The 24428-nt window shown below is 48.5% G+C and overlaps 5 protein-coding genes across 5 annotated transcripts; 2 read left to right on the top strand and 3 right to left on the bottom strand.

Moving 5' to 3' along the window:
- Window positions 1-599: 599 nt before the first annotated feature.
- On the top strand, window positions 600-3219 carry F5B22DRAFT_584903 (P-loop containing nucleoside triphosphate hydrolase protein). Its single transcript, XM_047973463.1, has 7 exons — window positions 600-1005; window positions 1059-1079; window positions 1142-1427; window positions 1533-2061; window positions 2122-2230; window positions 2299-2419; window positions 2491-3219. The coding sequence occupies exons 1-7, from the start codon at window positions 985-987 to the stop codon at window positions 2508-2510; spliced, it is 1107 nt and encodes a 368-aa protein (XP_047835593.1). The 5' UTR covers window positions 600-984; the 3' UTR covers window positions 2511-3219.
- An 8656-nt stretch (window positions 3220-11875) lies between these two features.
- F5B22DRAFT_148009 (uncharacterized protein) lies at window positions 11876-13097 on the bottom strand. The gene has a single exon (XM_047969115.1). It carries the CDS (start codon window positions 12845-12847, stop codon window positions 12146-12148), a length of 702 nt encoding a protein of 233 aa, XP_047835592.1. The 5' UTR covers window positions 12848-13097; the 3' UTR covers window positions 11876-12145.
- Window positions 13098-13926: 829 nt separating this feature from the next.
- On the bottom strand, window positions 13927-17776 carry F5B22DRAFT_632774 (PXA domain-containing protein; the record flags this gene model as incomplete). Its single annotated transcript, XM_047976735.1, has 4 exons — window positions 13927-14753; window positions 14823-15281; window positions 16211-16236; window positions 16299-17776. The coding sequence occupies 4 exons, from the start codon at window positions 17774-17776 to the stop codon at window positions 13927-13929; spliced, it is 2790 nt and encodes a 929-aa protein (XP_047835591.1).
- Window positions 17777-18422: 646 nt separating this feature from the next.
- On the top strand, window positions 18423-22808 carry F5B22DRAFT_655445 (pre-mRNA-splicing factor rse-1; the record flags this gene model as incomplete). Its single annotated transcript, XM_047979884.1, has 6 exons — window positions 18423-18666; window positions 18814-19627; window positions 19780-21045; window positions 21228-22272; window positions 22402-22638; window positions 22699-22808. The coding sequence occupies 6 exons, from the start codon at window positions 18423-18425 to the stop codon at window positions 22723-22725; spliced, it is 3633 nt and encodes a 1210-aa protein (XP_047835590.1). The 3' UTR covers window positions 22726-22808.
- F5B22DRAFT_147909 (uncharacterized protein) lies at window positions 22695-24115 on the bottom strand. Its single transcript, XM_047969114.1, has 3 exons — window positions 23676-24115; window positions 23009-23518; window positions 22695-22919 (listed from the first exon to the last, which is right to left on the bottom strand). Exons 1-3 carry the CDS (start codon window positions 23832-23834, stop codon window positions 22878-22880), a joined length of 711 nt encoding a protein of 236 aa, XP_047835589.1. The 5' UTR covers window positions 23835-24115; the 3' UTR covers window positions 22695-22877.
- Between the last annotated feature and the right edge of the window lie 313 nt (window positions 24116-24428).

Genomic DNA, 24428 nt, shown 5'->3' with positions numbered 1-24428 from the left:
ACCTAGGCTAGGTATTTAAAGAGTGTCTATCATACTGCACTTATGAGTTGTGACAGGGCTTTCGAGACCACAACAGGCCTAATGATCATGTAACATTGATCATCACCGTTCTATGGCTATGAAAAAGTGTAGTAAGTGGTACTGGTGCTTCTCAAGGTCGAATTTGCAACTACATTCCGTCACGATCAATGCGTCCAAGTCTCACGACACTAGGCAGGGCGATGTGCCAAACACGCGACATTGCGTGAAGAGGCCATACCGATCATGTCGTCAATATCTGCCATGTATAAGCCTATAAAGACTGACTTTGCCTGATCTGGAGAGCTCTGGAAGTCACCTAGGTGCTTTTTAGTTTTCATACATGACCCGGATAGATGATTACAGGCCACCGCGAGGGTCCATTGTGACTATTGTCACTGACACCTGGCTGATTACTAACGTCATACAAAGCTGGCCTTGAGATGGTCTCATTATTATTTGGGATTATTCATCATCTAGAATTGGAGCTTCGAAAGTCTGGAGGGCGCCCTGAGATGGTGCTTGCCTTTAAAGCCAGTTCTCCTATCTGGCACATGACGACTATGGCGCTCAATTTTCGTCTAAGGATCAATTAATATTGAAAATTTTTAATACATAGTGATTGTTATTATACCCCAGCTTTAATAGATCATATGAACTGCCTATATACTTAGTTCCTCAATACATACCGGCATCGTCACCAACAAGGGCGAAACCTTTCTTATGAGCTCTTTGGGTTGGGCACGACTATATTGATAAACCAATATCGTTCTAAGAGGCTGAATTCATAAACCCGGTATAAAGTCGGCGGATAAACACCGGTAAATTGCGGGGTTTGACATCACCGCTGAATTTCTGTTAACGCCCCACTCCCTGCCAAAGCGTCGATGGCGAACACCTCATTTACGTCCTAACTCATCTTATCCCACCAGGAAACATTGCACAGGATAGTGTTGGCCATTCAAAATGTCTACTACGGTGGAAAAGGTGAGTCAAAACCAGAAGGGGTACCATTGTCACCAAAGCTAACAAGTCATCAGATCAAGGAGATCGAGGCCGAAGTATGTGTGGCCACCCCCTTAGTGTTGGCCGCATGGCCTGCTAACCCGATATATCATTGTAGATGGCCCGAACTCAGAAGAATAAAGCAACTTCATTCCATCTTGGCCAGTTGAAAGCAAAGCTGGCCAAGCTGAAGCGAGAACTGCTCACACCGTCCAGCAGCGGGGGAGGTGGTGGGGGTGCAGGCTTTGACGTTGCTAGAACAGGTGTTGCCAGTATTGGTTTCATCGGCTTTCCATCTGTTGGTAAAAGTACTCTGATGAGTAGACTCACTGGCCAGCACTCAGAAGCAGCAGCGTACGAGTTCACGACGCTGACATCGGTCCCTGGTCAAGTTATGTACAATGGTAAGCGTTACCCCTTTACCAACGCCCCTCGCGATCTAGTGATTTTCCATTGTTAGACGTGATTCTAGGGTAATATCTACTGGTAGCTGATATTCTCCTGAACAGGCGCTCCTCTACAGATGATTGATCTTCCTGGTATTATTGAGGGTGCCAAAGATGGAAGAGGCCGTGGTCGCCAGGTAATTGCTGTCGCGAAAACGTGTCATCTGATTTTCATCGTCTTGGATGTAAACAAGCCTTTAACAGACAAGCGAGTTATTGAATCAGAGTTAGAGGGATTCGGGATTCGTATCAACAAAGAGCCACCGAACATTACCTTTAAGAAGAAGGATAAAGGGGGTCTTAATATTACGAATACCGTACCCTTAACACATATCGATCATGATGAAATCAAGGCGGTGATGAACGAATACCGTATCAACTCTGCCGATATTGCTATTCGCTGCGATGCCACCGTTGACGACCTGATCGACATTCTGGAGGCCAGAAGTCGCAGTTACATTCCCGTTATTTATGTGCTCAACAAGATTGATGCGATAAGTATCGAAGAGCTGGACCTCTTGTACCGCATTCCCAATGCAGTGCCTATCAGCTCTGAGCACGGGTGGAATGTTGATGAGCTAATGGAGGTCATGTATGTGTTGAATATGCGTAAAACGGCAACAATATCCTCGAAACTAATATATTCTCTTAGGTGGGAAAAGCTGAAGTTAGTACGGGTCTACACAAAACCAAAAGGCAAAATGCCAGACTATTCGGCACCTGTTGTCCTCCGTTCTACAAAGTGTACTGTTGAAGACTTTGTGAGTCACGATCATGAAATTTCTGCCGTGAGTGGGGGGGTTGGTGTTGCTAACCGAAGATTTCAAAGTGCAATGCAATCCATAGGAGCATCATTGAGCAGTTTAAAACTGCAATCGTCTACGGAAAATCTGTGAAGCACCAACCGCAGCGTGTGGGGCTGTCTCATGAGTTAGCCGATGAAGACATAGGTAATGCCCAAGACGCAATGCGCACACCCGGCGGATGATCCTATATCATATGCTAACCCCTTATATCGCAGTAACAATTATGAAAAGATGATTCCTCTCATGTCCATGGAATGTCTTCTTGCACATTGGTCTTACGTATGAGGGCACTTCTCAGTGAAAGCACTATTCTGTCTCATAGATGGGCTTCCGTGATATCATGCGACGCCGAGCCTTTGGATCAGTTCTGGCCGCACACCACATCTGTGCTATATGGACACAGTCTAGCCCACGGAATTGTTCATTTGTGCAAGGCTGGTGGCCGGCCTGCATGATCAATAATACGTTGTAATTGTTTGTCGGTCCACGGGTCGGGAACGAGACCGCAGCCGATTGCGGTACGCTACGGGCAGATGGCAAGCATCTGATTTCTCGATAGGGCACGAGCCAGGATTCGCGCGATAAATTCCATTATCATGAAAGCCTGCGTTGGTAAAAACTAGCTCTTGGTGCATCAATGATTGGGTCATCCTTCACGTCTAGTTGCTATTCCAACCGCGAGGGGATGAGTGATATGATTACCTCACTACTTACAACTGAATTGAAGCTGCTTAGGCTAGTCTAGGGGCGCATGCCCTTGCTAAGAAGAAGCATTGTGCACATGCATGCCTAATAAAGACTGGGGCAGGGAGAGAGGGATGATCAAGTACAACACTAAGCGATACTTAAAAGCAAACAATATGATTATCGTTGTTACTCCTATTTGTATTTGTTCGCATGTTCCGACTTTGCTCTGTTCACCTTGTTGTATAGTTGGTCTATGGATCGTGGGATTGAGGTTGTAGCAAAATCGCAGCTGTAAATAGCCAGCTGTACGATGGGCGAGGTTGTGTGCTGGTCAACCCCCCAAGACAGTAAGCCGCATATTCCAATGATGAAATGATCAGAGAATCTAGACAAGGACCTGCAGCAATCGGGCCACGTCTATGCGGCCGCCTCTCCCGACGAAGCGTGCGGGATGCAGGACCAGCAGACTAGAGCTGTATGGGAGCCGTTGAGACATTGCTCCACAACACCCATACGGTGCATAGGTATTGAGGTGGAGAAGAGATGATGAACTCTAGGGCAGTGTACAGAGAAGTGAGACATGAATACTGCCGGTCGTGGGCTTGGCCTAATCCCACCGTTGCACGTAAACGATCGGAGCTTTTCTATAACCACTCAGAGCGTCCAGGGCCAGTCAACGTCGAGAGCGTCCCTCCAACAAAAGGCCGAGGGGTGTGGATTGTCCCCTGCTCCAGCCTTTCACAGCGCTGCTGTAGCCGCCGACCATGTCCACAATACAATCGTGGAGAAAGTTCCATATGATTTTTGGAGGGATAGGGCGTTCTCTCCTTCACTCCCATCCAACAGCTGACAATTCTTGGCTCAACGAGCTCGGTAGTCTTAACTAAAATGATCTATCGCGTCTTGCCTACTGCTCGGCTAGTTGGACACTAAGCTGGAACAAGTCCATCGCTGAAAAAGACGACGCGGATTGTGCATCGGTTTAGTTCTGTTATGTCTCAATAGCGTGGTTTTGGCAACACAATGCGAAGTTGGGAGCGTCCCAATGAACCACCCACCTACCTATCTACACCGCAGAATCGACTCGGTCGGTACTGAATGTAGCATCCAGACATCTAGCAAGCATGGGAGACGCATCTACCAATTGGTGGACAGTGACCTGGGGAAGCACCCCTGCTGAGTATACACCTGGCCGAGCTATCCTGGGACTCAGACTGGAATATCTGCACAGGTGAGATGTCGCGCTGTGTTGCACCATTTTGGGGTGCCTTCTAAATGTCGAATTTTGATGGTGCGATTCTTAGCGTCTTTAGGCGTCCTGTAAGAGGCCGGAGTTTTCTAATTATGCCTGCTCTCAAAGGAAATAATTAGAACAGCTCTATTTGACCTCGACTAAAGCATGATCTGGTCTATCAGAGTCTGGACAGTGAATGCGATCCTACTGTAGTCGAGCCCCAACCCCAACTCACTCTATAGGCTCTGGCTTACTTAGTAGGTCAGGGTAGAGGTCAGGGGTTGTCCCGAGCTAAGCCAAGGAAGAAGCGTCATGGCAGCCAAGGGCTTCCTAGTAGGTATGGTGCATTATCTGGCAAACCACGTTACGTTGAGGTTTGACCGCAGGGCATGTCTGCAACTCTATGCTAATCTTTCCCCGTAACACAGCGCGAGGGACTACAATAACATCAGGGTTGCAATCGCGGGCATTTTGCGACCGTGTAGCCTCACAACGGGACAACAGGAGTTTACTATTCAGGGAAGAGTTGCCGATGTTTGGCTTGAATAGGAAGAGAATGTTCACAGATCAGATTGCTGCGCAGCCGCCTTGCGTTGCGTAACACGTATCTTGGGTTCTCGTACTCTTCGAAATAATGGACAGGTGTGTCTTACTACTACTGTAGGTATGTACATAACTACGTGTATGATGTATGAGATAAATAATACCATAGCCCACCAACCTAAGCAATATCATCATCTAAGTACTTATCCCTTGTCCTTATACCCTTATGTAGAGCACTAAACTTGATTGGGGCTGAACTCCCAGTTCTTCACGCCTCTGACGAGTTATTAGGCATTCATAGCCAGTCAAGGGTTAGATACAAGCCCACCAACTGGAAGAAAGCCCGGTGCACGGAATTGGGTTGGCTCGCTTGGGCCTCCTGGCTATTTCTGCCCAATCGCTGTATGGTCGTCGCTGAGACTCTCGCCTCTGACGAGCGAGTTTGTGCTATGTTGTTACCATGACCTGGTCGGAGCATTATTCCTATCACTATTGTCCATGGTTGCTTTCGTTTGCGAAACATGGCATGCGAGGCATATGGAAAACCAACGACAGCCCCGGTTTCGCGCGCTACCGTACTCAATAGATCTAAGCCATTGTTGGGTTGACTTGATTTTGCTGAAGAATGACGATATGCAGCTGTAGCTCGGTGAGGGAGTGGAAACAAGGCCCGTCCCAGTGCCGTCCGTCCCATGCTCAATCCAGATCTACACTACCTAACCTAGTGGCCGTGAGCCCCAGGCGACGACGAAGAGGTATCATGTACACGCCGTTGGGTTTGGGCTTGACCGTCTCGTTTTTTTCTTTCTTTCTTTGATCACCGTCATGTGTCGTGCTACTTGTACATATCTAACCCTGTCTATACCTATAATGTATACTACACTACATGTAAAGGACCTTATGGTTGAGAAATATACCCCCTAGCAACGTCAGCGTTTCGGCGACACACAGCGGTGCCGTACACATAGGTAGGCAGGTAGGTCGCGGACAGAATTGCTTCTGTATTGATTACATTGAAGTACGAATGCCTGATCTATCGCACACCATTAAAACGCCAGAGAAGGGTATTGCTGAGGCTGTATGGTTTTACGAGCAGTAGCGTTTACGTCAATGCTGAACAGGTCAGGGCGTCTACTGCGGTAATCTTTGGGGCTTCATCCTGGCTGGCATGACGTTCTGTCGCTATCAATGCCGCATGATGATTTCCACTCCTCCTCTTTTGCTTTTTGAGGCTTGCGTGTATTGAGAGGCTCTCAATTACTCCTTGATGTGGAGTCGTGGAGCGAGGGAAAAGCGTCGGAAGTGTTTAAGATACTCGGCTTAACACAACCCCTGCTGTGCAATCGCCTCGGCGAACTAGGCCCCTGGGGGTGTTGCTCATCTCAATTTGAGGTGGCTAACGTCGTCTTACAGACGGAGATAATGGCTATTGTGGTGGTAGGAGGTGGAGATGGCTTGCTGAGGACGATGGTTCCCCACCTCTCTCCCCTCTTTGAATCTCTTAGGAGTTCGGCTTTGCGAAGCTGGCCTCCGATCATGGCCGACCCAGGAGCATAACTCAACAAGCAACCTTGCAATGCCATCTTCCGCATTGAATCAACCCCGGTTAGGAGTAATTGCAAGCTCAAAGGCATCCAACCATGGAGGGTAATACGTGATTGTTCTATGCGAAGATACGAAGCTCGCAGTTGAGCGTATACATGTGGATGAGAGACAACGACTACTTACTTACTTACGTAGTCCATTGAGGGTAATTCCAAACTATACTTGGTAGGTACTGTACGGGGATCGTGAGGGGCTCTTGAGAATGGTGCCAAGGACAGGTAGGGATTCGACTTGCTCTCTCCGTCTATACTAACATCGAATAAGAGTGTCGAATCGCCTTACCATGGCACAGGTGGCAGAGAGTGGTCCGAGTTGGCCCTATGAGACGGGCTCTTGTCCACATAGTGTACGATTGTAGCGCACAGGACATGGGGGAAAGGTGGACCATGGTGTAATCTGTACCCTGCTCCAAGCCCCCTGCCAGTCAGCCGTCAACGAGCCCTTCTCACGAGTTGGGACGAAAAGGGAAGCCGAGCTCCTCACGGCCGTCGCCAAATACCTCGTCTAGCACTCTCATTCGAAGATACTCGCTCCGACTACGATAGCAAAAAGGCTGCTGACTCTATCACGTGGGGCATTCCCGCGCCTGAAGTTACTTCTGGACGGCCGGATGTTGTATTTCGGCCGGATAGACTGCGACAATTGCATTCGTCCGCCTGCTTCTTTTGGCGCCTGGATGTCGTTGCACACGTAGGACAGTACGTTTGGTAAATCAGCTGAAGGAAGCTCGACTCGAGAGTTCCCTTTTGCCCTCCCCGTCTCCTCCCAGGGGTCACCCAAAGTCGAAGAAGCAATTGCGCTTGGGCAGGGCGTGCCGTCCTGCGCGCGTTTTCAGAGCCTACACCGCTCCCGGCTTTTCCTGTCGGCTACCTATTCGCCAATTGCTTTTTTATTTCTTGCAGCAGATAGTCTTGGTACATTGCTTTCCATCACGCATCTGAGCAGTAGTGAACAGCGTCTGGTTCCAGTGTAGTGTATATGGATGGGCTCAGCTCCGGACGGCAGTACGATCACCAGATCGGGAAGGGCTCACAATAGTCACTAGCTTCTTTCATCTTTCATCTTTCACTTTAATCCGGTATAAGGCACGCTTGCGAATGCCCCTAGTAACGGCTAGTCAGCCGTGGTATAGGGACAAAAATTGGGTAGCCAGACGGTCTTAGGAGACCGGCCTTTGATAATCTTCCATGACCGCGAGCGATTGCCACGTCGTTCGAGCCAATTGTCCAAGCAGGGGTACTCAGGATTGATAAGAGTCGTCCCTGAGACTCTAAAGCTTCTGGAATTTGGACTACAATACCTACCATCCCCAAGTAGCTATACAATACGTGCACATGTCCTTCTGATAATAATACCTTTCCCGAGGCAACCCTGCCTATAAGATTCTACAGTAAGTACGTGTATGTGTAGTGTAGGTAGTGTATTTGTAGCATGTCACGCCCCTGTCTGGTTTTCCTCTTAACAAGCCAAAACCCACGGTAACATTGTGGACTGGCATCCTCCACACTCTAAGCCAACGAAGAGACCCAGTCCACCCTTTTTGGACTACCTACTGACATACTTATATTCCTTTAAAGAAACACCCCTGCTCTATCAAGCTTGTCATACCGCATGTTAGCCCGGTCTTTTCCTTCGAGAGCCACGACCACGCACCCCCTGGGAATTTCAAGAGCCCCGGACTCGGCACGCACTTACACACCCCTGCTGCTGCATACAAACATACATATGTAGCTCATGTATGGGCTCCTCCACATGTCTGAGTCCACCGTCCTTCGCCGTGCTTTTGGATAATCGTACGTCGACGACTTGGCTGCGAATAACTCCATCACGGCGTCGTCTCTCATTTCGATATCCGGTTTGGGCCCGTGCTAGAAATTGGTAGCGCAAGCCTTGTTTTATATTTTATATCTGATACCCATCTTACCGCCGACCTACCTCGAAACCATTATCTATAGAAGGGACCCGTGATTCCCTCATCCATTAATGTACAGACGCATAGAGAGTAGGCGGAAAATTTGCCGAGGAGATTGTCTCAACCGAGAATTCAACTTTGGATTGAATCTCCCATAGTTGGGCCGACTACCTGACCGAGAAGGTAGATCTGAATGTTTGCTGGCTGGTGTTGCTACGACTCGGCTGTTTCCTCCCGTTCCCGGGTGTACGCAAGATCACGCTCATTACCTATCGAATACAGTCCTTCCCGCTTGTTTCTATTCGCTATTCCAAGAGAGGTTTCCTGAGTACCAAACGGCCATCGCCACTGCAGCTTCCAAGCGTACAAGAACACTTCGACTTACACAGCAAGACCTGCACACCTCCCACGAGCCAATTGCTTTACTGGGTATGTATGCTGTCTCCCGCTTGTAGAGCCCAATTCGCTAGATACGGGCTGGTAGCCCCATATCTTCGTCAATACGCAACCGTCCGTTCCCACTGGCCTCTTCTGAGCCCGGCGCGAGTCTAGATTAAATGGGCAGCAAATGCTGAGTGTCATCGTTGCTACTGGACGCTGCTTACATTTCATCTAAACCTAGGACCTTCATTTGAACATCATATAGCGATTGCATACAAACATGCATAACAGTATGATTTCCTCCAATAGCGCAGATCAGGATGACCAGCTCGTCCATGATGCTTCATACTCGAATAGTCCATGGGGTGGAATACACTCCTACAACCATATACCAATGACGAACTACCAGGAGGAGTATTATGGCATGCAACATATGGCACATGGATTGCCCCCGGAGCAACTTGGGGGACACCTGGCACCATCACCTTTCACGCAGAATATTCAACCAAATAACTATCCAAGTCAACTCCCGCCTCCACCGCCGCCGTTAATACCTGCACCGGGACAAGTCCCATGGCCCAGTCTCCAGACAAACCCGTCCCAGAATTACCAGTCGCCTGTGCCAATACCCAATGTCTCAGCTCCTCCAAGACAGCAACCAAAGCTTCCAACAATCAACACATCACAGCCAAGGAGGACGCTCACTGACCAGGACCGGCGAGAGATGTGCAAATTTGCTGACGAAAATCCTGGTGTTAAACAGCATGATATCGGGTTACGGTTCGGTGTTGAGCGAAGGTGAGAATACTAATGCTACCCTGGTGGGCGCCTTGTTGATAAAATCTATAGTACTGTGTCAAAGGTCTTGCGCAGGAAAGATCAGTATCTGAACCAGGAGGATCGAAGTGCTTCTCCCGTCAAGAAAAACAAAGGCAAGTCGTCACCGGATATAGAACGAGCTCTCGCCAATTGGGTAAGAGGCCAGCAGAAAAAGGGCGTCATCGTCAACGACCACGAGATGGAAGAGAAGGCGAAAGTCTTTTGCACCGGTTCGGATATACCCCTAAAGACCATCACTGCTGTATGGATTGAGAAGTTCAAGCAAAAGCATGGGATGGGCCCTGGAAGGCTAATACGCAGAGCTTCCGAGACGGCCATCCCAGATAGTACACGTCTAGACAGGTTGGATACCGAATCCCCAATTGTGTCTGTTTCGGTGACGCCGGGCGGAATCTCCCCCGCTTCCCCGATTGCCCGTGGATCACCTCTTGTGTCTTCGGCAACAAGTGGCAAAGCAGAGGATAAAGAGAATCTTTCTGGCTTCAGTGTGAGCTTTGCGAGCAGTGGATACAAGCATCCGCATTCGCAAAGTACAACTTCCCTCAACAGCGCTATTACTGATCCACCGAGCTCAACCTTCTCGGGAAGCGCATTTAGTCCGGCCTCGACCTCACAATTCACCTTTTCCCCCGATCCGAACACGGGCTTGTTCGGTGACGTTGTGTCTGGCAACGGCAGCTTCCACCGTCCGCGGAGTCAGACTGTACCGAGTATCCCGCCCCTGGAGTACATCAACCCGGCGCAGACTACCGAGCCACTGACACCGAAGTATAGTACTTCTGGTACGGGCCCATCGTCAGCCATCGAGTCACCGGTCCACGAGATCCCTACTCCCGCTTTCGGTATAGATTCGGCCATCTCTCCGCGAACCCTGCACCATGCAAGTAGCAGTAGCAGCTTGGCCGGTAGGTCTACCAATTCGGGAACCGTATCGGGGACGGTTAATTCCACGCCGACTTCACCAACTCAAGATGATGCTAGACGCGCAGCTGACACTCTGCTGAGCTTTATGCAGCACCAGCTGCCGGGCTGGTATGAGTCGAACGAATATCTTGTCGTCTTACGGTTAGGAGAAAAACTTGGCGTTGGCGGTCCTAAGGCCACCTCAGCCACTCAAGGCCTTGGAGTTCTATCTAGAATCCCTGAAGGCGACGCCGAGATGACCAATACAGTGTCACCATTGGTTAAGAACGAAGCAACGTAAAGGAGCGGATGAAACCCTGCTTTACTGCTTCCCGCCCATTTTATATGTCCTTGGCTCATTATCATGACTAAGGACACATGGAATAATTTACGACGAAGATGCGACCCGGAGCCACGACTATTACTTGATCTAGAACGTGCGAAATGCCCATCGAGTGAGAGCACGTCTCACGGATTACAAAAATCTAGACAATCGTCTCGCGACAAACTTTGAACTAATTATACTCTGAATTCCTTACTACTGTACTTCCTCATCCGACTACGACAACTAGCACTCTGCAAGCAGAGCGAACGTAATATATACGAGATAGTCTCACGACGCTAGGGACGGCCCGAGGCCTGGAGGACCGCCGAGTTTATACTCGCCTCAAAGACCTCTACCTACAACTGCTGTAACCCAATCTAACTATATACCGCTTTTTCACGAAAGCATAACTGGACAACCAATATTCGCGTCCATGGACACCTTTCCAAAATAAGAACCCTTTCTCCGAGCAATCGGCCTGAAATACCTAAAAAAGAACTAATCGCTCGCGCGAAAACAAGAAAAAACACTTTTGCACCGAAAGACTCTTATCTCTTCTTGCGATCGGACTAGGCTTTCAACATATACCATAACAATCATCTCACGATGTGTATTGTTTTATCATTGCCATCGACAGACACAAGCTGCGAGAAAAGGAAGGAGAAGAAAACGACAGGCATGCGGACTAGGAGGAAGAAAGGAGGAGAGAGAAAAGCGACATCATCGACAGACCGGGGGGCTCGCAAGGGCAAAATCAATGGCGGGATATTGCTGTTTTGCTTTGCTTTGTTTTCTTTTCATTTGAAGGGGGATGCACTTTCTGCTTGCTGGTTTCCCTGGTTTATTGGTTTTCCTTTCTCGGACAGACAGGGAGGGAGTTCGCGGAAAGGAGCGAAATAGGTATTGGCGGATACACACGCACCTCCGTATTTTTTAGTTGCAATTTTTCCCTTGATCGCATTCTTGTTTCGGCTCAGCTCCATCACCGGGCGTTTCGTGAATGAGAGCCACGCTAGGTAGTTGATTGTTGATATTTGATGGGGTTACGTTAGGAGTCTTTGTCCAGGAACCTACGCATAAGTCAGCAATGTTTACTTGTTGTTAACTCTTCTAATCTGAACCTGTTTCAGTAACCAATATTTTTCTCTTTAGTAGGAATCCTGTTCTCCCGCTTCTCTTTTCAATAAAATCCTCGGGGAGAGTGCCTTGCTTCGGTGAATCATCTTGGAAAAAGACGACAAGACGTACACATTTGGTCCGCAAAGATAGATAGAGAAGAACTTCGAAGAGATTTACATCTTTACCATCAATTCCGTCTGGGAGGAGTTTATGTAAGCCAAGTGTGATACTTCTGTTAAAGATAGTCACGAATTATTGAAAATCTAGTGGAAGAGAGATAGGAACAAAACTGGGTATCAAACTATGAATGGCGAATCATGTCTAGTGAAGTCTTTCCTCCCAGAGCTCACCGACACCTTTTTCAGCGAGTTCGGGAACAAGGCGGACCAGGACGAGCTCTAGAATTCCATATATCAGATGCTTATTACAATAGGCATCTGAGAAGATGTCCACAATGCCCGTCTCAATCTCGCACAAAATCCTCTCCTCATTTTCGCTGTCATGCTCTGCAAGAGTCTGAACAAATTCGTTGGGTCCGTGCTCCTGCCTTCCAGGCTGTGAAGACAACGTTGCATCATTTAGCATCATGGGGCGATTGCAATCAGAAGACGCATGTGGAAGGCCCGCGTCGGTGCCACTGACATTGGGAGCGGAGCTATGATTCAAAATACTACTGTTTCTCTTCAGCCGGCCAGCCCGTGGATTTACATTCTCACTAATAGTGGTGTCAGCTTTCACACCGGACCAAGCCCAATTGTTTGTGCCGTAATATCGCTCGCCCACCGCGCTCGGAAGAAGCCCCCAAAGAGCACTAGCGCATCTGCGACGCAAAGCAGCTAACTGCTCACCGGATGAGGGGGGCTTAAGGCTCGACACGCCTGGAGCATTATTAGGAAATAATGCGGCGCGGATCGCTCGAAGAAGTGGGGGTAGACGGGCTGGAGTTAGAACATAGACGTGAATGTAATGCGACAATAACCTATCCACAATCAGCACGGCTCCGTATTTGAATCGGTTAGGCATGAAAAACAAAGCTTTGGAGGCAAGATCACTTAGACACCGTGGGGGCAAGGATAGAAGAGACCGATGATTCGAACATGCGCAGGCTTAGTGGCAGAATAGTACAGAGGAAAGTAAGTAGCGTTGCACGACATACGCTGTTATGCAATATCAAGGATCAGCCGATTGGCTGTAATTGGGTATACGGAAGTGTGTTGCAATCATGGCTTCATGAAAGATAGGGGGTGGATGTTCCATGATCAATTGAATGACGAGATAACTTCTTGCTTAGTAGAAACAGGGCGTGAGTCTGTGAGGACGGAAAGCCACACTCCTGAGCTGGGGATTAATAGTCCACTTGGCAGCATCTTGAGTCTATCGTTTGAAAATCGCTCTCTGAAGTATATACTAAAGTGGTTGAGGGGTGCGCCCCTTAACTTGTAGTATAACTTATGCTCTTCGACATACTCACGAAGTATTCTAGATTTTCTGATCGAAGTGCGTTAGGAGGGAGGTAATACGGTATGTCGACGAGGTATTACAGGGGTTTGGACGGTATCATTCCGTGCAGTAGCAGAGTTTGGGAGCACGTGCATTGCAGGTACAAGGCCACCACTTGGGGATTGACATGGGGTAGAGAAGACCGTGGAGCATCGCATCATCTGATGCAGATTGAGTCGACTGACCAATCCGCTGGGGACGGGGGAGATCCATGTACACGTGGGTGCCGAGTTGGGCGCGTAAACAGAGCTTGCTGGTGGTCAATAGATGTCAGCCCCGCGCCCTCGGTCAGACGAAAAATAGCCAGGGCTGCACGGCCATTGGCCAATGAACATGTGTCGAAAGGGTCGGTCAGAGAGAATTGATAAGGATGAGGCAGCGAAGACCGTGGTGTACACAGTGTCTTTGGGTTGGGCCGCCATTAGTTCCACATCAGCCTGAGGAGATAACAATAATCAAGCTGGCCCTCAATTGCTACTCGCAATCTGCAGAGAGTAACATTGGTGGGTTATGAAATACGGTAGGTAGACTTGCCAAGTTGGGTGACCTGGTTGTTTGTGGGGTGATGGAAAAATTGTTGAACAATGAGAGAAATAGCGCGCCTACCTATCGAGCGTTCCATCGACTGCGGCAACTCTACCTGGGACGTTTAGAGCGATCCACTGCATCATAGAAACAGTTCCTCGAAGCCAGGGCATTCGTGCCTCAACTTCGAAAATATCCCCGATGCATTGCCAAATATGAAAGTTGACAATTGCGATCCTTTCAGATTGTATGTGAGTTTCGATGGCAGCCTCGCGTGAGACGGACTTAGGTTGCTTTCGTTGAGTGTCGCGATTCATCTCCTCCCCCCCGCGGATGGTACTTATATTTGGCCTTGGAGGCAGCGACCATGAGAGAGCTCCTATGCTAAGAGCCAAGCGTATCATCCCAATCGCCAGAAAGATTCCATTGACGATAGACCAGAAGATTTGGTAAGGGACCCATGATCGCTTATTCACACTTGTTGAAACACCTGTGTTATACAAGCCTTGAACATTTGTTTTTTTCAGGAGGTTATCGGAGTCGTTAGAATCGTTCTTTTTGCGGACGAGTCTCGTGGTCATAATCAGAAGCTCCCATATAAGCCACGGCTCTGAGAGTTTATTGGCAACTAGGTTACCAATGACAAGCTCTGACAGAATTTGCCCAACGAGTGACGTCAAGCATTCATTTTCAAGATCCTCCGTTGGAAGCAGCACTGCGAGGACGCCGTGGACTAAAAGTTGGCGGTATGCAGTCTCATTATCTGCCTGAGATTGTATACTAGCCGGGTCATCGACCCGTGGGACTGGCGATAGGGCTGGCAGAGGACAAAGTGAATGATATATCTGATGTAGCTCCGTTTGAAGCGGGGCCTTTGCGGCTGGATTTGTAGCAATACGATATGCTTTGCAATGTTAGCTGCATCTGAACCATGGCTTCAAATATCTAGGCTTTAGACTGGATAGAGGCACACCTTGGATATGGGTGGCAAGTAGCTCTGGAAGCTCATCAAATAGTAAGCTCTCTAAGTCGACCTTCCGTAGCCTCTGTTCCAACGCGCGGGTACAGTGTGCGATGACCTGAACAATTTCGGCAACGAAGGCTTCGTCTGGGGTGATCTTATTGTACCAGTTTTGTACAAACTCTCTGATTATTATAGATATAAGGGCATATAGCTGCAGATCGACATCGTTTCGGCTCGTGAGCGGGGGTAACAAATCTTCGATTGGTGCAGGGGAACTTCTTCCTCTATCCTTCAGGTGACGAGCGCAAAGACATCGCCGAATCAAGGCTGCAGTAGCTTTGTCGGATAGAAAGTCCGAGGCTGGGGGCCGTGCAGAACGATGATGGCTCTGAGATGAGGAGGTAGTCTCGGTTGGATTGGCGAGGGGTACGGCGGCGGTGGCGGCGGCAGCGGCGACATGAGAGGACCCTTTGCCAGTTGAAATCGTCTCGGTAGGTTCGAAGGACGTTTTTGCTGAAGCGGGCGCCTTCAAACTTGCTGGGAGAGGACCGCCGGTGCCTATCGGAGGAATAGACGGAGCTGTCATAGCCACCCGTTGCTAGTAGGAGAAGTGGTGATAGTCATGAGGCAACCATGTCGAAGGAATCATGCACTATTCTTGTTTTTGTTATAAGCGCCTTGAGTACACGGAAACACCTTAGCCACCGAGGTAGGGAAGTCTGTGATGCTGTTAGAGAAGGCTATCATGCAATAAGATGTTGCACGTCACTCGAAAACGACATACTTGCACATGTGTCTACGGGTACCTATGTACGTTACACAACGGTGCTCATTGTTAGTGCCCTTGCAGTAGGTCCTGCCCCTCCTCAACTCCCGTATTAGGTGCGGTAGCCACTTATCCACCCAGAACTTAGGTACATGTAGTACCTACCTCTAGGTACTTATGTAGTACCATGTACATGTACAGCCCCCATGTATATAAGATAGTACCTAGGTAGCTGCGCATTAGGTACTTGAAGTATGATATAGCTCGTATCATCAACTCATGACCATCATACTGCGCAGAGCTAAGACAGTTTTATATTCCAGGTACACTCGGATAGCCTACTTATGTGTATAAATCGTAGAAAGTAGTGCAGTATTGGTTCTTTACGTGGAATTTGGGCAGAGCGTCGGTGTTATACCAAACTACCTACATTAGCACAGCTTGAAGTGAGATGGTACAGCATGACATGTAAATAAAAAGATGTACACATGATAACCATGGCTAATCTTGCGTCACTTAGCCCACTATTGATACAAGCCAAGTTCTTGGAGTTTATACAATCAAGGTCGCTCTGTCAAAACATGCAAAGTGCTCAGTCTAAAGGGGTTGTGGTTGAGCCTTGCCAATTGACACTCATTCAACGTTTCTGTGAGTTGCCTCATACCTGTCATGACAAGTTAGCAGTTTTGTCTTAATGGAGCAGCCAAAGATGGACGTACCGTTTGCCCCGGAAGGCCCATACTCCCCAATTTCCGCAACTGATGTCCTGTGGATCAAGATCGTTGAGATCCCAGCGTTGGCTCCGGAAAATATTCTCACCCGGGTCCATGAGCATATCAAATTCGCCGCGGCAAGTCTTATCCACCCATGCAATATCTCTTTCCATATCAAGCTGTGTATAGCCCGTTACTATAATTGGAGCTTTCGTCTCCAGAAGAAGGGGTACGGTTTCTGCCCATTCATGTGAACTAGCTGGATGTCCCAGGCCGGGATGGAACATGACGAAGCAGTCGAAGTATGGGTCGTAAGGATAGAAGTGGCCTGTTTTGTGTAAAGTATGGTAGTAATCTACAATCGTGCTAATCTTCATAGAAGGCCATACACGATCCTCAACGATAGCACCAAAGGGATTGGATGCAGTTCGAGGAGGCAAGGGGAACTCGTCGTCTCGATTGGCCATGCTTTCTGGACCAACGAAAATGAGATGAAACTTGCCCCGAGGGAAAAGGTGAGCAAGCTGCACCCAAACATTCCTCGGAAGCGAAGACTCTGCGCGGGCGCCTAGGATAAATATACGAACTGGTGGTGCTTCAGGCCGAAGGCCATCAATCCCCACGCCCCCGCCGGTTTTAGGAGGGTGCAAGGTATAACGCAGAGCGCTCAGGCTCTTAAGGCCTTCAGCTGTCAGTCGACCACCTTTTCTAATGTTGTAAGGACTGAGTTCATGCAGAATGCTACCAATGGTAAGAGGGTAGGTCAAAAGCCTTGTCACCTGTCGCATACTCCGATCATCATTGATAGCTTCGAATTCTCTCGTGTAGAGAAACGTGTCCCAGTTGGTCATATTGACGACGGCCTCCTCCATCTGCGGGCCAGCATACTCAAATTCGGGGAAGAACCTGCCGGATCGGAGATCATGGTCATCCTCATTGATCTGCCTTAGGGTGTCACATATTTGGAGATGAGCCTCGTAATCTTCCGCCCAGTGTTGCTCGCTGCAGTACACGGGAATCCCACAATCGGGACACTCGAAATCGACATGCCTCGAGACGGGGATGCCCGAGCTCCCCAATGCAGGGCGATGGTCCGGGTGGGGGCAATATGCGTGCTGTCTTATGAAAGCAGCACGCTGTCGGATTTCGGGTATAGGTGAGTTGGTGAATGAATGGAAGAGATCATCGGATCGAAGCACCCGCTGCGAGTGAGAAGACTCATGAGACTGCGTTTTGGCTGTGGTCGAAGCCAGATCCTGGGTTTTCCGACCAAAGAGCGACAAAGACCGTTTCGCATCGCGGGAGCTGGGCGATTTCCTGAGAGCAAGCTTCGGCTTGGACGAAGCCAATTGGGGAGACCATGATGCAAACTGAGAGAAAGATCGGATTGCGCGCGAATATGGTGGATACGAAGAGCTGGACAACGCAGATCTCAAGCACCTGCGACAGGTATTGGAAGTTGCGCGCCTGGAAAGCGATTCCATCGTAGCTATGACTTCCCCGTACAGGCAAACAAAAAAGAGGTTGAGCTCCAAAGTGGGATTCCCGAAAGTCGCATGACGGAAGGAAATGTGCCATGCGAACAGCGGTACCTGACCTGGAGGTAAGTCGAGGTACCTACAACCTAACGGAGGAATTACCGGTAGTACCTGTATAGGTACTCAGGGATGGATGGAATCCGCCATAACTTCAGGGGCTCATCCACCTGTAGGTACCTATCGACATTTCATAATTGGGGGTAGGGGAGTAGATACCCATGTGTCATCGAACGTATCTAAATTTCCCTGTAGGCTAAGTACATATACATATCTACATAGAGCTCTGATACAGAGGAGGTACCCAGTAGCTCAGTAGGTACCTAGCTTAAAGTACCCACCGGAAATTCGAGGTGAGAGGCTCATGTGTGGCTGTGGCCAAACGACGTTGGTGAGTGGAGCCCTGTTGAAGCTCCAGCCACAACAAGCTCTGATGCCAGCCCCGAAAAATTGGAAGCTCTTGAGATCCGTCCTAACGCATTCGTTCCACCACCCACGGACAGTCTCAACTCCCATTCTCAACAAGTTCACGTGGCTGCAACGAGATTCATCCCAGACGGCAGCCGCGCAGGCTTTCTGCGCAACATCCGCAATCATGGCCACCACATCGAACATGTTCCTGTACTCGCTGACCATTCAGCCTCCCACATCCATCACCCAGGCTGTTTTGGGCCAGTTTTCTGGCACAAGAGAACAACAGATTGTCGCGGCTTCTGGCTCGCGTCTTACGTTGATGCGGCCCGACCCGTCACAGGGCAAAGTGACAACCCTCCTCTCGCATGAGGTATTCGGCATCATCAGGTCTATCGCAACATTTCGCTTGGCGGGAAGCAATAAAGGTAAGCTCACACGACCACTCTTCTCTTAAGGCGCACATAATGATTCGAAGTTGCGTTTTTAGAACTTTCCTCGGCGGGATCTTGAGACATGGTGCGGATTCCCGCGCTGTCTGGACAGGCATGGCATCAATGGCTAACATTATGCAGACTACATTATCCTGGCTACCGACTCCGGTCGTATCGCTATAGTCGAATATATTCCACAGCAGAACAGATTCAAGCAGCAGAAGTTGGAGACCTTCGGTAAATCTGGTGTCCGTCGTGTTATTCCCGGCCAGTATCTTGCCTGCGATCCCAAAGGACGAGCATGCCTGATTGCCGCTATGGAAAAGACCAAACTGGTCTACGTTCTCAACAGAAACGCGCAGGCTGAGCTTACCATCTCCTCACCATTGGAGGCTCACAAGCCGGGTACTGTCGTTTTGGCTATGACGGCCCTCGATGTCGGCTACGCGAATCCCGTATTTGCAGCGCTAGAGGTTGATACGTCGGAAGTAGACCAGGATCCTACTGGTCAAGCTCTGGATGAGGTTGAGACACAACTTGTCTACTACGAGCTTGACCTTGGTTTGAACCATGTCGTAAGGAGATGGCACGAAGCAGTTGACCCTACGGCCTCTGTGCTGTTCCAGGTGCCGGGCGGTAACGACGGTCCGAGTGGTGTGCTCGTATGCGGCGAGGAAAATATTACATATCGACACTCGAATCAAGATGCCTTTCGTGTTCCAATTCCAAGAAGGAAGGGTGCCACCGAAGATCCCCAACGCAAGCGCACCATCGTCTCTGGAGTCATGCATAAACTCAAGGGCAATGTGGGCGCCTTCTTTTTCCTACTTCAGACAGAGGATGGCGACCTTTTTAAGGTTAATATCGAAATGGCCGAGGATGAAGAAGGCAAAGCCACAGGAGAAGTTCGAAGGTTAAAAATCAAATATTTTGATACCGTGCCAGTATCGACAAGGTCAGTGGATCAGTATTACTCGTATCTCAGGTGCTTTGAAAGTGGACTGACCTGTTATTATCACGAAATTGGTCACACATTGCGCGTTAATTCATTGATCCCCATGATTGGCACTCGCTGCACTCTCTTACTAACATCTGGTATCTCGATAGTTTGTGTATCTTGAAAAGCGGCTTTCTGTTTGTGGCAAGCGAGTTCGGCAACCATCACTTTTACCAATTTGAGAAATTAGGTGACGATGACGATGAGTTGGAATACTCAAGCGACGATTATCCAACTGATCCACAAGCTGCATATACACCTGCGTATTTCTATCCAAGACCGGCTGAAAATCTGAGCTTGGTAGAGAGTATTGATTCAATGAATCCACTTGTTGACTGTAAGGTTGCTAATTTGTATGAGGACGATGCGCCACAGATCTACGCAATTTGTGGCAACGGTGCGAGAAGCACTTTCAGGACCTTGAAACATGGCCTTGAGGTCAACGAAATTGTGGCGTCAGATTTGCCAGGTATTCCGTCTGCTGTTTGGACGACAAAACTTCGTCGTGACGACCAATATGATGCATATATCATTCTTTCTTTCAGCAATGGAACTTTAGTCTTGAGTATCGGAGAAACAGTAGAGGAGGTATCGGACACCGGTTTCCTTACATCTGTGCCAACTCTCGCCGTTCAGCAGCTCGGCGAGGATGGCCTCCTCCAAGTACACCCGAAAGGCATTCGACACATCATCAACGGTCAAATTAACGAATGGCCCGCGCCACAGCATCGATCTATTGTTGCAGCATCCACTAACTCCCGACAAGTGGCGGTTGCTCTGAGTTCTGGGGAGATTGTGTATTTCGAAATGGACGCTGATGGGTCACTTGCAGAGTATGATGAAAAGAAGGAGATGTTCGGGACCGTTACCTGCCTTAGCTTAGGTGATGTTCCGGAAGGTCGTCTGAGAAGTTCATTCCTCGCTGTTGGATGCGATGATTGCACAGTTCGTGTCCTCAGTTTGGACCCTGAATCTACGCTGGAGAATAAGTCTATACAAGCACTAACTGCCGCACCATCCTCGCTATCTATAATGTCAATGGAGGATTCTTCCTCTGGTGGCCGTACCTTGTACCTTCACATAGGCCTGCACTCTGGAGTCTATCTGAGGACAGTCCTAGATGAAATCACTGGGGAGTTGACGGATACTCGCCAGAAATTCCTCGGGCCAAAGTCCGTGCGTCTTTTTCAAGTTGCTGTGCAAGGCCAAACCTGCGTGTTAGCATTGAGTTCAAGAACGTGGCTTGGTTATTCCGATCCGATCACAAGAGGATTCATGTTGACACCACTTGATTATAATGATCTAGAATGGGGATGGAACTTCAGCAGTGAACAATGTGAGGAAGGAATGGTTGGAATTCAGGCACAGAATCTCAAGTAAGTTGATCTTGTTTGTTTTCTCTTCACCCCCCTTGTGGAATGATGATAACTAGGGATCCTATGCCATGCGCGATGAGGCCTTACACAATTTGTACCAATTGTTCCTACTGACCACTTTTATCACTTTGCTGTGCTTGCAACTAGTATGCTTAATCATGCTAATCAAAACACCCTGATAGAATTTTCTCCGTGGATAAATTAACGGACACGGTGTTACAGCAAAGTATACCGCTCACTTACACTCCTAAACGTCTCGCAAAGCATCCGGACCAACCCTATTTTTACACTGTTGAGTCAGACAATAATACGCTCCCTCCGGAACTCCGTCAACAGTTGCTTGCTGATGCAGCCGCGAATGCCGACGAGACTGTGTTACCTGCTGAAGATTTTGGGTACCCGAAAGGGCGCGGTCGTTGGGCATCCTGTATAAGTGTCGTGGATCCCCTTACTGAAAAACGCGTATTACAGTCGGTAAATCTCACGGACAATGAAGCTGCAGTTAGCATAGCGACTGTCTCCTTTGCTAGCCAGGACAATGAGGTCTTTTTGGTGGTCGGGACTGGAAAAGACATGATTCTCAGCCCCCGGCAGTTCAGTTGCGGCTTCATCTACGTATACAGGTTCCGAGACGATGGGAGAGAGGTCGAGTTCATTCATAAAACCAAAGTCGATGAGCCTCCCATGGCACTTGCACAATTCCAAGGCCGCTTGTTGGCAGGTATTGGTAAGACGCTTTTGTCTTATGACTTGGGGCTGCGCCAACTGCTTCGAAAGTCTCAAGCCGAAGTGGCTTCACAACTCATCGTTTCCATACAGACGCAAGGCAGTCGAATCATCGTCGGCGATGTGCAGCAGAGTGTCACATATGTTGCTTACAAATATGAGAGCAATAAGTTGATTCCGTTTGCCGATGATACTATCCCAAGGTGGACGAATTGCACGACTATGGTGGACTACGAATCAGTTGCAGGTGGCGATAAATTCGGCAATATATGGATTGTGCGGTGTCCGCAGAAAGCTAGTGACGAGGCAGATGAGGACAATGTTGGAGCACACCTTCAACACGCTAGAGAGTACCTCCACGGCTCCAATCACCGGCTCAGTTTAATGACGCACTTTTACGCACAAGATGTGCCAACCAGCATAAGTAAAGCCAATCTTATTGTTGGTGGTCAAGATGTTCTGCTTTGGAGTGGAGTGCAGGGCACAGTTGGTGTTTTCATAGTAAGTATTCTACTCACTCCTACTTAATTTCTTGCGTAGAGTTCTCTTCACTTGCCATCTCAAGATACCGCAAATACCCTATAATAAGCTCAACGTCTAGACGAATGGTCTTTTCTAATATCCTTCTAGCCTTTTGTAAGCCGTGAAGACGTCGACTTTTTCCAAAGTCTCGAGTTGCATATGCGCAGTGAGGATCCACCACTTGCAGGGAGAGATCATTTAATCTATCGAAGCTATTATGCCCCTGTCAAAGGTGTCATTGATGGTGATTTGTGCGAGAGATTTTCTTTGCTTTCTCAGGATAAGAAGCAGATGATCGCGGGTGAGTTGGATCGGTCGGTTAGAGAGATTGAAAGAAAGATATCGGTAAGTTAGGACCCATTATATTGATTGTGCGATCAAAGCTCATTACTAATGTTCAACTAGGATGTACGAACTCGGTCAGCGTTTTGAGAGGTCTTGGAACAAGTGCACAAGCCCACCAGAGCGGGTGGAATTCGTGTTATCTCAACAAGGTCGATATTCTACTAGGCTGAGTGCTTATGAATCTCAGTGGAGTCATCAAGCTTCCTTTCGCATCGCAAGACCATGAGTCGGACAACCCCTTAGCGGCTTGAGATTACCGTTGGGCTACATGGCGGCTCTTGCTGTTCCTAGCACTATTGGCGGGGTGTAATCGCTCCCATTCCTCATCCGCGAAATACGTATCCATGGCCAATTGAAGATCATACTCTGCCTGTTCCAAATATAATACAGCAACATCGTACTCGTGGACTTTGCATCCGACCATCCAACGCCGGATTTTGGCTTTTCGCTTCTCCTCCTCTTCACCTTCTATGGGCCTTGGCGATAAGCTGACGCCCCCCTTATAAAACTGACCAGGTATGATGACTGTTCGACGACCAGCAATCAAATGATCGGAGGAGATATTATTAGCCCGTCGCAGAGCAGCAGCAGGAACACCGTATCGTAACGAGAGCGAATTGATGCTATCGTGAGCGTGGTTGAGAAAATGGAGGGTATCTTCAACTGCCTCCTCGTTTTGAAGAGCACACTTCTCATTTAGAGAATCTTGCGGTAGCTGGTCTGTCGGATACCGTGTGTAAGGTGGTGGGGCGCATTTAAAATCCGTAGTGGCACCTGACGACATTGCATATGACGGTGTACTTTTCAGACCGGGTGGCAAGATATCATCTACTTGTGATATCTGACAATATGGGCAGTACGATTTGAAGCGAGGGTTTTGCTGCCCAGTGCAGTTTGTTAGTGGGCTATCTCACACATTTTTTGATCATAATTCCTAATTGAAGATATGATAAAGTGTTGACACGCTCGGTTGCAGCACTATCAAAATAACAGTGAGGGAGAAGGCAAAAATAGAGGCGATAATTAGGACTACGCACATGTATACAGCGGCCGCAAATAGCGCGCCCACAGCATTCTAACTCCCGGTCCGATGGGAAAGGCTTCTCAGTCTCGAGGCGAAGAACTTCAGTCAGCGGCGTAGCACAAGTGCAACAAGATGTTGCAGCACTCGAAAGATTTGTCTTGATCACGGTCATAGCTGCTAGGATTGAACAAAGTCTGCTGTGCGCACAACCGATGTATGATACAGCGTAGGAAGACGACGTTGACAGGGACAAGATTAAATACAAATAGTATATGCTTAATAGTAATTGGATGGGGTGTGGATAACAATGGACAACATTAAATATGTACTCGTGAATTTTTGAGGATCTTCAAAATGCCGTGCACTGGTTGTGGTGATGATAAATACAAATGAGTTCAGGTAAGTACTGTAAGTAGATGATGGGTCGAGTGTACCTAGGCAGGCAAGATGCATATGAGAGTTGAATTACCACAGTAGCTACCTATGGCGTAATCCGACCTACCTAGGCTTAGCTTGCCCGCCGAGGCAGTGTCAGAAAAAGTTGAGACCCCCCTCCCCCAAAACCACTGATTCGACCACTTATTCGACCACTTATTCGACTACTTATTTGACTACTTATTTGACTACTTATTTGACTACTTATTTGACTACTTATTTGACTACTTATTTGACTACTTATTTGACTACTTATTTGACTACTACGCCTATGTATAATAAAGGTAACGTTGGTACTTAGTACTCAAGTACATACCATGTATGGTAGCAA

This window comes from Xylaria bambusicola (genome assembly GCF_022495145.1).
Source record: "Xylaria bambusicola strain CBS 139988 unplaced genomic scaffold F5B22scaffold_2, whole genome shotgun sequence".
Taxonomy (NCBI): Eukaryota; Fungi; Ascomycota; class Sordariomycetes; order Xylariales; family Xylariaceae; genus Xylaria; species Xylaria bambusicola.
The sequence above is the reverse complement of the archived record's forward strand: the minus strand, read 5'-3'. Positions and strand labels throughout refer to the sequence as shown.

Excerpts from the sequence above, each read along its gene's own strand:
- F5B22DRAFT_147909 (XM_047969114.1), bottom strand. The coding sequence starts at position 23,834 with ATGACCGTGATCAAGACAAATCTTTCGAGTGCTGCAACATCTTGTTGC. Across the intron at positions 23,519-23,675 it reads TTTGCGGCCGCTGTATACAT|CAAAACCCTCGCTTCAAATC; the intron begins GTGCGTAGTCCT and ends TGCACTGGGCAG. Across the intron at positions 22,920-23,008 it reads CTGTATTATATTTGGAACAG|CAAGAGCCGCCATGTAGCCC; the intron begins GCAGAGTATGAT and ends TGCTAGGAACAG.
- F5B22DRAFT_148009 (XM_047969115.1), bottom strand. The coding sequence starts at position 12,847 with ATGCCTAACCGATTCAAATACGGAGCCGTGCTGATTGTGGATAGGTTA.
- F5B22DRAFT_584903 (XM_047973463.1), top strand. The coding sequence starts at position 985 with ATGTCTACTACGGTGGAAAAG. Across the intron at positions 1,006-1,058 it reads TGTCTACTACGGTGGAAAAG|ATCAAGGAGATCGAGGCCGA; the intron begins GTGAGTCAAAAC and ends ACAAGTCATCAG. Across the intron at positions 2,420-2,490 it reads GTTAGCCGATGAAGACATAG|TAACAATTATGAAAAGATGA; the intron begins GTAATGCCCAAG and ends CTTATATCGCAG.